General features: G+C 39.7%; 1 protein-coding gene across 1 annotated transcript in view; it reads right to left on the bottom strand.

Annotated features, from left to right (window-relative positions):
- Positions 1-232: 232 nt before the first annotated feature.
- Positions 233-14,694, bottom strand: part of Dpys (dihydropyrimidinase) — an 82,565-nt gene continuing 68,103 nt past the window's right edge. Inside the window, exons 8-10 of the mRNA XM_042673188.1 lie at positions 9,904-10,111; positions 2,297-2,427; positions 233-629 (exon numbers count right to left, since the gene is read on the bottom strand). Of these exons, the coding sequence (XP_042529122.1) occupies positions 2,311-2,427; positions 9,904-10,111 (325 nt within the window). The 3' untranslated portion in view covers positions 233-629; positions 2,297-2,310. The remainder of the gene's footprint in view (positions 630-2,296; positions 2,428-9,903; positions 10,112-14,694) is intronic.

Below are 14,694 nucleotides of genomic sequence, written 5' to 3'. Positions count from 1 at the left end.
CTGAAATCCAGAACTTATCAGTGTGATGATTGGGTATGGGCAGCTGGCCGTGAACTTACTTGACTGTTGGGCCTCTGGTTTAATTACAGCATAGGATCTGTCAAGGGACTTGGTTTTTCAGAATCTGCAGATATACATCACATAGGAAATCATGTTCTCTGGGCAAAAAACAAACGTGGGTCCTAATACCCAGAGCTACAAAGAAAATCACATAATTCAGACAAGTGGCATATAAAATGAAGTGCTCAATGTTTATTAATTGTAACAAAAAGGAAAATCAAATTACCATCTTAAAATAAATATAGCCATTAAAAAATTTTAAGGAGAAAATGATTTTTAAAAATTCCAAGGCAGAAATCTAGTGCAAGCCAAGATAATATTTTAAAGTATCATCAATGACTCTTCAAACAGACTTTTCATTATAATAATATTCATTTATATCTTCAATCTTATGCAGCCACAAAGGCACAGTGCAGAAGACAGGTCTTGCTTGTGAAAGAGAATCAAAGAGACCCAGAGCGATTATTGTTCCTAAAGGATCTTGCAGAGTTGAAATAAGACCTGTTTCTCGATGGGCTGACAGGATTTGGCTGTGAAGGGAACTTCAGCATCCTTTGCTCTGATTTTACCTTTGAAGAAAATGAAAAGAACTCAGATAACATGCTTCCTCACAAAGGGACGGGATTCAAGCTAACCCCATGGAATGCGCTAATCAAAGTAAACACAAAGCCTGCCCCTACAAATGCTGGTAATAGCATGTGATAGCATTCAATTGCATTTCTTCTCTTGCTCATCTTCCTCTGAAATTTTAAACAAAGCTTTCTGAAGTGAAGGAATAATTCCAGTGATCTGGAAATGATAGAAATGCTCAAACACGAGATTAGATATATCACACTGGTAAGGATTGACAATGTTCAACAATGAAAGAAAGAAGGCTTCATTGTTCAAATATTCATTATTCAAATCCTTGCAATCAGAAGGTGTCTGTAGGCAAGCACAGGTAGTCAAAAAGTGAAAATGTTCAATGCCCGAGAACATAGCAAAGCAGAGTTTAGACAAGTAATATCTCCAGTTCACACCAATGTCTACCCTATCCATCATATAAACAGCTAGTGTAAGACCCTTGCAGACTGCTTGAACCCTCTGAAAACGTACCACATATGAACAAAAGTTCAGAGTCTAGTGAAACTGCAAAATTAGCCAACATAATTTATGAACTCAAGTGGAACTGATATTAAAGAGATGCTAAAACCATAGCAAAAGTCAGGTGCTGATAGCTCACATCTGTAATCCTAGTACTCAGGAGGCTGAGATCTTAGGATTGTGGTTCCAAGCCAGCCCAGGAAACAAATTCATGAGACTCTTCTCCAATTAACCAGCCAAATGCCAAAGTGGAGGTGTGGCTCAAATGCCAGCCTTAAATGAAAAAGCCAGGCAAAAGTACAAGGCTCTGAGTTCAACAGTACCTGTACTAAATAAATAAAATTTAAAAACAAAACAAAACATAGACAAGCCATTGATCTGCCAGAGCAGGACCAGAAAGCAATTGAAGAAAAAAAAATGAAAAAGAATAGTGATCACAGAACTTTCAAACAGAAAGTTCTTTGAATATCAAAAGACTGATAGGAAACTGATGAAGTACTCAAATATCTTGGCCAACATTATCCTATCTATAACATTCTCTTAAAAATTAAATGTGAAATAATGTACATAAATTGCTATTAAATCATTTTTTCCTGAAAAATTTTATCTCTCTTATATAATTATATCTCCCACTGGGGAGATATAATTTATTTCTTGAATAATTTATTTCCTGAGTTCTTTACTTTGTGAATTTTCTATTTATTCTTCATGCATTCTAAATTCTGGAACCTAATTGCATCTACAATACAAAGATTCATTTTTCTATATAAAGTTCCAGTGGGTTTTGATTGTGAAATGGTGTCGTTTTAAGTAGTATAGCTCCAGGACCTTGTGCATATTACCAGCCTACACCTTTGCATTCATAGAAGATTCTCTTGTGTTCTGTTGAATGTTCCCTAACTTCCCAGAGACGGAATCTCTAGGTAACCCAAGGCCCTCTTCAATCAGAAGGCACATCAAAATGTTTTGTCCACAGGTTTTTTTAATCAGTCTTCTCTTGGCTCAACTATCCTTGAGTCTGATATCAATACTTTGAAGCTTCTGACCTTGGTCTCTTCAAAGGCACAAGAAGAAAGAGATGCTCATTTCCTGTACTGATATTCTCATGCTGATTATTCATACAGGAATACTTCCCTTTGCCCACGTTCCTTACCCACAGCACCCAGATCAGGAATGAGCCTGCATCTGGGCCCTGGCTGTGGAGTCCTCTTTTGTCCCTCTGGATTTCAGTGTGATAACTTCTCCATCATACAGTGCTCGATCCACTGGCATTGGCATGCAAGTCTGAAACAGAACGTATTTTGTTTCTTTTCCTGTGGTTTACTGACATCTCGAATTCAAAGCTAATTAGAGCATCTTTTATGAAACAGAGTATAAGTGAACCTGATAATTTTCTCATTTGTCTTTCTCTCTTTTTGCCTTATAGGTGCCATCCTCTCTTTTTTGCCCTATTACTGTATCTCCAGCAAACTGAGTCTCTTGACTGTCTTCTTTTTTGTTGGTGTTACTCTGCATCAAATCTCAGAGAATGTTCTACTGGGGTTTCTGCCACATTTTCACCCTCTTCAGAGTCCCATCCCACCTCCTACAGCCCTGTCCACCATTCTACCATTTCTGCTCACTTTATACCCAGTTGTCTGCATTCCTTTCCTGTCTACCTCCTCTACTTTCGGAGCATTTTCTGCCTCAAACAGCAATTCACATGAGTGTGTCTCATTTTCCTGACTGCCTTGGTGTATTAACAGACCTGCAGAGTCTCACCTTTTCAGTGACCAATTACATACTCAAATCTGAATTAATTCAGAGCTTGAGAGTTCTCAAACCTGGACTTCCTAAGCAAAGGAATGTAAACTAAGTGACTAAATCATGCTGTTTGTGAACATGTGTACTTTCCTGGCAAACCAAATGGCCGTTTGTAAACCCCAATGATTTAGGGCCTAGGCTCTGTAAACAGAGAGCCTGGACAACTGTGCTCCAGCTTCTTTAGCTGACATTGGGGTTAAAAAACTGTACCTAGGGGCTGGGAATGTGGCTTAATGGTAGAGTGCTTGCCTAGCCTGAATGAGGCCTTGGGTTTGATTCCTTGATACCACATAAACAAAAAATAAAATTAAAAACTGCACCCACATTCAGGAGTGGTTAGGAAGATGAAATGTTAAGATGAGTAAACATAAGGGAAGTGTGGAGAATAACATCGAGTGGAGAAGAACATCCTAAGAATTGAAATAATACTAATAATATACACATGCACTTATACACACCCTTATGAGCATATACACCAACTACTGTGAATCATATTTTGGCCACCCAAGCCAATACATTCCAGTCACCAACACCTGTCCCTGTGGCACAGGGTCATATGCATCGATACATGACTAAAGTAAGTGCAGGAGTGAAGCTCCACGATGTAAACACTTTGAATAACTCACATGAGTATCAAGAAGCTAAAATATGTTTGGAATGGGAGAGGGACTAGTGGGAGGAGGTAGACAAATGGAGAAGGACACCGAATGAATATAACGATAATAATCAAGAAAACAAAAATATCAAGGTTTCTTTGAGTATTTTGATTGAGTCTACCTCAGCTGCAGGCTCAGGGGGAAGCCTACAACCTGCACCAGGCAAATGATAATCCAGGGCCTTTGCACAGGCTGGGATGCCTGTGCTCCTTTTGGCCTATGTATTGATGAGTTTCTGTTTGTAACTGGGCCCAGGTAATCAGGACAGCAGGGAGCTAGAGCCTTCCCTACCACATCTGCTTCTGCTCTCCCAGGTAGGGTTCTTTCTTCTTTGTGTAAGTTGTCCTGGCCTGGGTTGAGTACACATCCCTCATATTCTTTTGTCTTGCTTAATTGTGTATCTCTTCTCTGGGCTGAATTTTCTTGCTGGCCAGCTGTGATTGGTGGGCAGATCCCAGGTCACTGATTGTCTAGCAATGACTTTCTGGTTGTTCAGAGAGCAGGGCAGTGTTAGGTGTGGTCTGGTTCCTGGTTACAATGACGGTTACAGGTCTCTGGTCTGATGAGCCAGCTTGGCTCTGCACTGTCTCAGTGCCGGCCTGCCTCTGAGACCCACACAGGCAGCATCTGCTCTCCTTGTGTAGTGCAAGCATTAAACTTTGAGATTAATGTGCTGCCATGTTAAACTCCAGTTTCCTTATCTATACAATAGGGATACTATACTGTTTTCCTTCCATGGTTCTTAGAAGACTCAGACCATAACTGAATCTACTGGATGACCAATAAGTATTTTCTAAATGAACTCTGAATTATTAGGTAACACATAAAGAGAGAGTTCAGGTGGGGAAAAAATTCCCTTAGCAAACCTGCTTAGGACCTGACGTGTTAAGGATTTTTTCCTTGTAACTTTAACTATTCACATAGACTTCACCGGTTGAACACTCTGAATCCAAAAATCTTAAAACCAAAAACTGAAGCGCTTTCATGTCATGTCGGGCTTAAAAACATAGCATTTCTGGAGCATTTTGGATTTCAGGCTCAAATTGCATTTAGAAACTTTCCTAAATACAGTAGTGTTCTGGTAATACCCAGCCCTAGCCTTTCTTTTCCCATCATCCTTAAAATACTAGTTGATAGTGTTTGCCTGCTTCTGTGGTGTAAATACTCGCACCAATCTGCTTTGAAGCCGTGGAAGTGAAAGTCACATCAGCACAGAGATACACACGAGTATCTCTTGTGGGCAGGAGGAGCTGGCTCCAGCACAGGCATTGCCTTTTATTCTTATTAGCAATCGATTGGAGGAAATTACATCTATATGGCAGTCTGTGGCAAGTCTTAAATTACTTTCTCTGAACTACCACTTTGAGCAAGGCATTGACAAACTGTTATCTCAAAAAATCGAAAATACTCATTTCAAGGACCAAATCAGTCATCCACTCCATTTTATCTTATCTAGAAGGCAAATTACGCTTATCATTGGAAAGATACAATCCAGTTCGAAAGCTTTAACATCAGTATTCTGAAACCATATACTACCCCACCAGACTATGCCTGTTTCTCTATAAAATCAAACAGGATCTGTATTTCCCACGGAGGTTTTAAGTTGTTATGACTGGGGGGAAAAAGAGGAAAAGAGATGACTTAGAGAATAACCTAAGGAAGGTCCATACTTTCAATTTTTAGAGGAAATTATATCACTGTAAACACATCAGAATTCCAGAAATAAAATCCATTTCAATTTGAAATGCTATATAATATTTAGAAATAATAGTATGTAACTTCGTCCTTTGAGGAATCTGTTCGAATATCTAAGTTGCTGTTACTTTTATTTCTTATTCTTTTTGTTATTCTTTCCTTCCCTTCAAAATTTCCTTAAATGATGTTTTATTTACAATTGAATGCTTTATTATACTATATGTATCAGTTTGATGTCATCATTTGATGGAAAAATTTCCCCCTAAGTATCAGCTGTCTAAATTTTAAAATAAATAACAATTCTCCCAAACTGTCAAATAGGATAAAATGTCTGTTACTTCTTTTGAAGCACCTTATACCATCCAATAATAGTTTTAGTTTCTTGATGCCTATATATTTTATTAAATAATAAAATCACAAACAAGAATCAAGCTTACAAATTACACTACTATCTAAGATGGAGCAGGATTAATCTTCTGAGTACACTTATTTAAATTTCCTTCTATTTTCCTCTGCAAACATGGCCTTGGCCCTTTTATTCTTAGTTTATTAACTTACCAAATGCCCACTATATGTCAAGTATCAACATGGAATTATCAGATACTGTCTAAAGGAGACAGATAATTTGCTGAGCCCTGGAGCAGGTAAATAGTGATGTCGCTCTGAGGTGTATAGTTTTTGTTTTGTTTTTTGGCAGGGCTTGAACTCTGAGCCTGGGCACAGCCCCTCAGCTCTTCAGCTCAAGGTGAACAGTCTACCTTGAGCCACAGGGCCACTTCTGGTTTTCTGGTGGTTAATTGGAGATAAGAGTCTCATGGACTTTCCTTCCCAGGCTGGCTTTGAACTGTAATCCTTAGATCTCAGCCTCCTGAGTAGCTAGGATTACAGGTGTAAGCTATTGGTCCCGGCTGTAGTTTATGTTCTGAGAGTCCGGAATTGGAAGTAATTAATGATTGGGAGGAGAAAAACAGATAAGAAGGATATACATTATGGTTTATTCCTTTTTGCCTTCAAATTCTTAACCTCATTCATAAAGCAGTTAAAGTATTTTAATTTTGTTTGGGATGCTAAGGTTTAAATGCTGAGTCTTATACATGTTAAGTACTCTATCACTGAACTACCTTCCCAGCCCAAGAAATGTCATGTATTTTAAATGAAAACCAAGGGAACAGTTCTGATAACCTCATGAGAAATTAAAATCTAGCATTCCTGACAATTTATTTTCTTAACCTTAGTGTCATATTTTTATTCTATATTTGCCTAATTAGGAGAGGGGTCTGAAACATCTCCAGAAACTTTCAAATCTCATTTCCCAGTACCTTTTTAAAATAATGGAATTTGAATTTCACAATTATTTTCCCTCTATTCTTTTTTTCTGTGGATAGCTTATGGTACACTGGAATAAAAAGATCTTATCACAAATTTTGGCTCTTATGCTTACTTCTTACCCTATCAAAATTACTTAATTTTTTTTAATGAGATTCAGTTTTCTATTTTATTAGGAAGCTGAGAATGAGCATGATAGTCTCTTTCATGTGAATGTACAGATTAAATATAATAATGATTATAGGCCATTAGTGTTCTAAAAACAATGTATGATAATAAAATTATTATCCATTGCTATTTAAAAAATAATGTAATAGAATGCCTTGAAAGTTTAATATCAGAAGAAAATATTAAGAACCAAAGTGTGATAGGCAACACATAAAAATGATGTAGACATTAATTCTTCCAGCAAAACCCAAATACTTTGAAAAGAACTAATGGCACCAACCATTTGGATACATCTGATGCCTAAACATTTTTCCTCAGACAAATCTATTATTTAAATACAGTCCCTGGGGAACGACCTTGCTAGTCTAGCACCTCTGGTGGTGACCAACTGGAACTGACCACAAAGAATCCGTATACTTAGCAGTACATCTATCACCCATGCTCCATTGTTTCTACTCTTTATAATTTCCTCAATCCACACTTTCTACAGCCTCATGGATGAACCAATTTCTTTTAAATCTGTAATAAAGATTTTGGTTTTGGTTCCCAAATCTAACACCGACTAATTTCTTGCTTATTACTTTATTTAACTCAAGTACAGTATAGTTTATTGCTTAACTATACAATTGTTGGTATCATGTAGTCAGGGCTCTTGTTCAGATCTTTCACATACTACCTGGGTCTTCAGCTTAGGGCCTGGGCACAGTCCCTTAACTTTTTGGTAAACCTGGTACTCTACCATCTGAGCCACAGCTCTATTTGTGGGGGGGGGGGGGGGGGGGAGGAGAGGAGGGTGTTGTTGTTGTTGTTGTAGTTTGTGTTTGTGGTTATTGGAGATCAAAGTCTCACAGACTTTCCTGAATAGGATGGTTTCCAACCAGGATCCTCAGATCTCAGCTTTTCCCAAGTAGCTAGGATTGTAGGCTCCACCAGTGCCTGGAAGTTTTATAATTTTTTGAAGGTTCAGTCTTCTAATTGTAAAATAAGAGAGAAAATGCATGCTTTCCAAATGGGGCAGTAAGACAGAGCTCTTAGAAACATGCCTCACATTTAGTCATATGGCAGTTCACCACACAGATGCTCAAAAACATCTAGATCCAGGGTCAACATCTATAAATTAACTCCACAGCACTTTAGGCACCATCCATTTCAGTTGAAATATAGTACATATAGAATCACAGAACTGGGATATAACTTAGTGGTAGAATGTTTGCCATATATATATATATATATATATATATATATGTATATATATATATATATATACACACACATATATATACACATACACACACACATATATATATATAGCTCTGAGTTTGATCTCCAATGCCAAAAATATTAAAAAAAGAAAAAAATATTAAAAAAGAAAGTGGGGAGACCCCAAGAATTGTAGCATGTTATTTAATTTAAGAATTTCAACTTAAGCATTCTAGAACACCTATTCAACATCTTAGGAACTGTGTGTGTGTTTGTGTATATATGTGTGTGTGTGTGTGTGTGTGCGTGTGTGTGTGTGTGTGTGTGTATGTGTGTGTGTGCGTGTGTGTGTGTATGTGTGTGTATGTGTGTGTGTTTAATAAGAATCTTATGTGCTGGATTCTGAGAAAACAAAGTAAAAAATTTCACAAGACATTAGAGGAGAAATCAAAGAGACTACAAGAACTAAGTGAAATGAATAAAAAAACAGCTGGAGAATTTAGCAAAATCCATGTATATTTGAAAAGCTGAGAGAAGCGAGGGACACTTCAGAGAGAGGTAACAAAGTCTGTTTGGCCAGACAAGAAACAACAGTGAGACTGCTGGTTGGGAAGCAGAATGTCTGTCTTCTTTAGGCCACTCGTGCAGCCATAGTCTATTTTTGTAATATGGGGCTACCTCTCTTCTCCAAAAATCCAGAAACTGAATTTTGTTTTTACTCTGGAAAATTCCAATATTTAGTTATGTTAAGTACAGTAAAATTTAGAGACTACTTAAAACTGTGTATCAACTAAAAGAATGTGAAAGCCTTAGATAAAACAAATACCTCTTTTTAAAAAATGTCTCTAACACAGAAGTGTTACACAAACATGGAGGCCTTTGTTAATGATTTGCTCACCAAAATGGGAAAGCAAAGGGTCAGAACTGACATTTCCTGATTTCCTACCATGTGACGTATATTTAAAAAAATCTTAATTGAGTCTCATAATTTGTTAGGAAGGAAATGTTTTCATTTTTCAGATGAGAAAACATCCCAACAATGAAGGATAGGGAACTTGCCACATAGCTAGAAAGTGGGAGGGAAAGCAGAATTCATATTTAGATCTATATTGACCCAAACGCAATCATGAGCTGGTGGTCATGAGATGGCACCTTTCAGCTTTCAACTACAGGGAGCAAAGGAATAGGCTGAGCACTGAACTCGGGGTTTACAGGAAGGCCGCACCTCCAGTAGCTGTTTCAGCTCCCTCCCATTTTTTCTCACCATTAGCCACGTGGATATGTGAGAGAACTCTATTTAACACAGTTGCCAGAGGCCCCCAAAGGCCCTGATCTGCTGGATAAAACATGAGGAAGGCCATAATAGATACCTATCAACAAAGGAAAATGCGTTCTTCCACTGATTTTCTCTTTAGAACATTTGGGGTGGGGGTGGGGCAAGCACAGAACAGGGGTTTGAACGCAGGGTCTTGTGCTTGACAGCCAAGTTCTCTTCACTTTTGTCCCCAGTCCCTTTTCTTTTCATTATTTTTCATTGTCTTGCTTTTTTGCTCTTAACAGCCTTGTGTAACCATCTTCTGTGTATGCTTCCTGTGTAGCTGTGAAGACAGATACTTGCACCAGCTCCCAACGTTTTTATTTTTGGGGAGATGGAGGAGTGTCTCAGGAACTTTTTTTCTTGGGCTAGCGATGAACAACAAAACCCCTGATCTCCATTTGTGCAATAGTTAGGTACAGATGTGTGCCTATATGAGTATTTGCCTATCACATCTCCCATCGATCCTGACACACAAGAGTATGTGAAGCCACTGAGTGGGAACAACATCATCACCAACACCATCACCATCATCCAGATACCCAGGAGCAGATGTCAGTCCAGCCAACAATACTAGTCTACCTGGTCGCTACTCACCTGGTCCCGCTGCTTGATTCGTTTGTAAATATATTCAGCAAATGGCTTGCGGGGAATAAACTTCCCATCTCCTGCAGCGACATTGAAAACTCCAGCTTCATACACCACTTTGCCTCTGGAGATAGTCACCAGCGGCACTCCATGGCAGACCATGCCCTCAAAGATGTTGAAGTTGACGGCTTGATGATGAGTTTTGGCTGAGATAGTCCTGTGTTTGTGAAAACATACAGCAACAACAATAAGCAAACAAAAAGACACAGCCCATCACAAGCTCATTTGAGGAAATAGAACATATTAAAAGAAGAATGACTTAGGCGAAATTTTAGCAACTCCATTAAGCCATCGCTTCATCACTGTAACGAGTGACTTTAAGAATAGAACATGGCATTACCATTTCATTACAGAGTAATTACATTTTCTAAGAGAACAGCCCCAGAGATCATTCTTTAAGGTGATGAATGAGGATGGAGTGGGTGGGAAAAGGGCACCATCCCTCACGGTTAAGTTTCTAGACATGTTAACGAGCAATGCATTCTCCCATCTTTTAATCACACACATTCAAACACACAAGAGTCTCTGACCTGACATGAACACGCTGACCTGACCCCCAGCTCTAGCGAATCGGAACTTCTCTGCAGATCCAGTGGAGGGCTGCTCAGCACCTTCGCGGGTCCCACTCCTCCTGCCTTCCTAGAGGCCATGGCTGCTCCATAGTTATCAAATTGAGTTGAAGGCTGGGTGTTGGTGGCTCAGGCCTGTAATCCTAGCTACTTAGGCGACTGAGATCTGAGGATGGTGATTCCAAGTCAGCTCAGGCAGGAACATCTGTCAGACACTTATCTCCAGTTAACCAGCAAAAAGCTGGAAGTGGAGCTGTGGTTCAAGTAGTAGCGCATCAGCCTTGAGCAAAAAGCTTAGGAAGAGTCCAAGCCTCAGTACTGGTACACACACACACACACACACACACACACACACACACACACACACACACACTAAATTTACTGCTGATGAAGGGAAAATATTCTGAAAATTTCCCCTTTGTTTGTGGCAAAATTAGAAACTTGAAGACAATGGGAATAACCAAGTATATTAAAATTTAGTCTACTAGCATATTCTATGTCATATGTCTGTATATTTATCTATTTATCATCACACTAGGTAGCATGTTTTTATTTTATTTTATACTTTCTATTAATAGTTATATGCATTTACTTTTTTTTTTTTTTGCTGGTCATGGGGCCTGAACTCTGGGCCTGGGCGCTGTCCCTCAGCTCTTCAGCTCAAAGCTAACGCTCTACCATTTGAGCTACAGCGCCACTTCAGGCTTATTTTGCTTATGTGGTGCTGAGGAATTGAACCCAGGGCCTCATGCATGCAAGGCAAGCACTCTACCACTGAGCCACCTTCCCAGCCCTGCATTTACTTTTGTCACATAATATTTTAAAGTATGTCAACATCATCAAATGATTAAATGACCACTACACTAACTCACATTTTTGTAGTGAGGGTGCCTTCTATCCATTCTCAGCATGCAAGAACGTAACAAATTATTATATTGGTTCTATTGCACAAAAGACTTTTTACAATCCTACCTGTCTCACTGAAATTTTGGATTCTTTAGCCAACATTTCTTTACCCCTCAACTACTCAGGGAACTAGTTCTATTCCACCTCTCTCTCTTTCTCTCTGTCTCTCTTTGTGGGTTGTGGGGCTTGAACTCTGGACCCGGGCACTGTTCCTAAGCTTTTCAGCTCAAGGCAAGCATTCTACCACTTGAGCCACAGCACCACTTTGAGTTTTCCGGTAGTTAATTGGAGATAAGAGTCTCACAGAATTACCTACCAGGGCTGGCTTTGAACCACGATCCTCAGATCTCAGCCTTCTGAATAGCTAGTACTACAGGCATGAGCCACCAGCACCTAGCTTCTTTCTCTTTCTTTATTAGCATATATTAATTGGGTTTCATCATGTTTTCCACAGGTGCATATATTATATTTTAATCAAATTCACTTCCTCTATTACCCTCTTCCCCTTTGTAAAACCATTAATAGGATTCCAAGAGTCTATGTTCATACATGCATGTGAATTTATTTATCACAATCATCCTCTCCTTCACCCTCTCCTTTTACTCTTTATTTATAAGATATCAACTTTTTGGATTACATATAAATTAAATGATACAGTCTTTCTCTTTTTGTGCCTGTTTTATTTTGCTTGACATCCATACTTCTGCAATGAGATGACTTCATCTTTTTTCATTGCTGAATAGTATTCCATGATGCATATATGGCCATATTTTTTTTGGGGGGGGGTCCGATAGTGGGGCCTGAACTCTGGGCCTGGGCGCTGTCCCTCAGCTCTTCAGCTCAAGGCTAGCGCTCTACCACTTGAGCCATAGCGTCACTTCCGGCTTTTTTCTTTTTGCTTATGTGGTGCTGAGGAATGGAACCCAGGGCCTCATGCATGCAAGGCAAGCGCTCCACCACTGAGCCACCTTCCCAGCCCCCCATATTTTCTTTGTACATTCATCCATTGGTTGATACTTGGGTAGATTCCAAATCTTGACTCTTATGAACACAGGAGCACAGGTGTCTCTTGGACATACTTTGGATATATATGCACAGCAGGATTGTTTTATCTCAGTAGCTTATTGACACTTTTCAGTCTTATAAATATGATTGGTGACTTCCAGATTGGGTATTTGGAAATGCTGAGTGCTTCCTTTCCTTAAGTCTCATTGAATGGAAAAGTGAAAAGAAAAATCTGGCATCAGTGAACAGTATGCATATAGTCTGGGTTCTAGTAGAAACTTCTATAATCCCTCTCAGGTAATGCTCCCCTGAAGTTCTCAAGGCTGTGTCCGAAGAAGAGCAGCTGAAAGCCCCAAGCCCTAATGTGGGAAAACTAAGCTGAGAACCCCTAGGTGTTGTGTGCAGACTTTGAAATGAACAAGAAAACACTTGCCTGCTCCTTGCTTCTCCATTCCTTTATCCAACTTCTGATTTGGTTTCTGATCTCAATCTGCCCACACAGAATCTTGGTCGGCAATGCCTCATGAGCGTTTTCTCCTCCCTTGAGTTTCTCATCTCAGTCAGTGACAGCACCGTTTTCTTTTCTCATCTCTCCTCAAGCTTGGCGGTCCTACGTCTCCCACCTAAATCACAAACCTGCCCTCTCCTCTCCCTCTCCACTGCAACTACTTAGCGGCTATCACACCATCACCTCTTCACTATAGACTTTTCCAGAAACCTCTTCCTGGCCTCTTTTACCCGCTCTATAGAATTGTTCAAATGATCCTTTAAAAATGAAAGGCAGAGCCAGGCACTGGTGATGCATACTTGTAATCTTAGCTTACTCAGGAGGCTAGCTTCTGAGGATCAAGACTCAAAGCAACCAGCCTGGGCAGAAAAGTACGTGAGACTCTTGCCTCCAATTAAACCACCAGAAAAGCTGGAAGTAAACCTGTGGCCCAAGTGCGCTAGCCTTGATCACAGCACCCAGACCCTGAGTCCAAGCCCCAGGATCCAGGATATTTTTCTCTCTCTGTCTCTCTCTCTGTCTCTCTCTCTGTCTCTCTCTCTGTCTCTCTCTCTGTCTCTCTCTCTCTGTCTCTCTCTCTCTGTTTCTCTCTCTCTCTCTCCCTCTCTCCCTCTCTCTCTCTCTCTCTCTCTCTCTCTCTCTCTCACACACACACACACACACACACACACACACACACACACAGATTATGTCACTTTCCTGCTTGAAACAATAACTGTACACAATATGGATACCTAAAAATTAAAAAAAAACTGCTCTCAATGAGCAATATTCATGATGGGAAAGAGAAAGAGGAGCCTCCAGTGTGAGCACATATTTAATCTCCACAATGCCAAGCACAGCTTTCCTAGACTGAGCTTTAAAGAGTCATCAGAGAACATTTGATTAGTTAGATAAAACTTGAATTTTTCAGAAAGTCTACAATAACAATCTTCTGACATGTTTGTGTTCCTAGCTGAGCACCACCTCTACCAGGGAAATTCACACACATGTGGACATGTACATAGGAAAAGATGAAAGAGGAAGCATGCAAAGAACTTTTTGAGGTCTGAGAAAAATGCACATGGAGGATTCAGAATTTCCTCAAGAGTTCTGATTATATCTGTGATTTAAATTGTAGGTTGACACAGAAGAAATGTCCAATCAGATTTCTCTGCCTCCTGCCAAATAGGTCATTACCTTGACTTTCTCATCCTTGGGGTTAGCAAGAGAAGGTGGACAATTGAGACAACACCTATGCAGTTTCTTGATAATAGGGTATTATGGAAATGAAGTCGAGTTAACAAAAATGCAAATTCTAGGCATTATCACCAGCCCCAGAAAGAATATACTTCCACTGTCACATTGGAAGGTGTCTGACAAGGGTGTCATTCGTTACCCAACTCTTTCCTTCCAGCCAGAGCTGTAATTCTCCAGTTCTTAGGCGCTTCAACACTTCTGAAGCTTTGCAGCTTTCTTCACCCTGAATGCCCTCCTCCCTCCTGCCCCCTCCCTCCCTGCAAGCTGCTGAGAATCCAGACCTGTTCTCACTGCGATCAGTGTCATAGGTGATGGCCAATCAATTGCCCTAAGCTGATCACCAAAAACCCTGCGCCTGTATTGACCCCACTGTATGTATGTTTTATGATTGAATCAAAGTGGATTTGAGAAAATGCTGCTCTCCAAAAGTTAACCTTGATGACCCAGTATGACAGTGAGCATCTCTCCACCTGAATGTTAGCATCATCCAAGTTATGTGTTTTAGGTTGTATT

Source organism: Dipodomys spectabilis, unplaced genomic scaffold (genome assembly GCF_019054845.1).
Source record: "Dipodomys spectabilis isolate Male_0828 unplaced genomic scaffold, ASM1905484v1 ptg000783l, whole genome shotgun sequence".
Classification (NCBI taxonomy): Eukaryota; Metazoa; Chordata; class Mammalia; order Rodentia; family Heteromyidae; genus Dipodomys; species Dipodomys spectabilis.
This window is presented reverse-complemented; position numbering and strand designations above follow the sequence as displayed.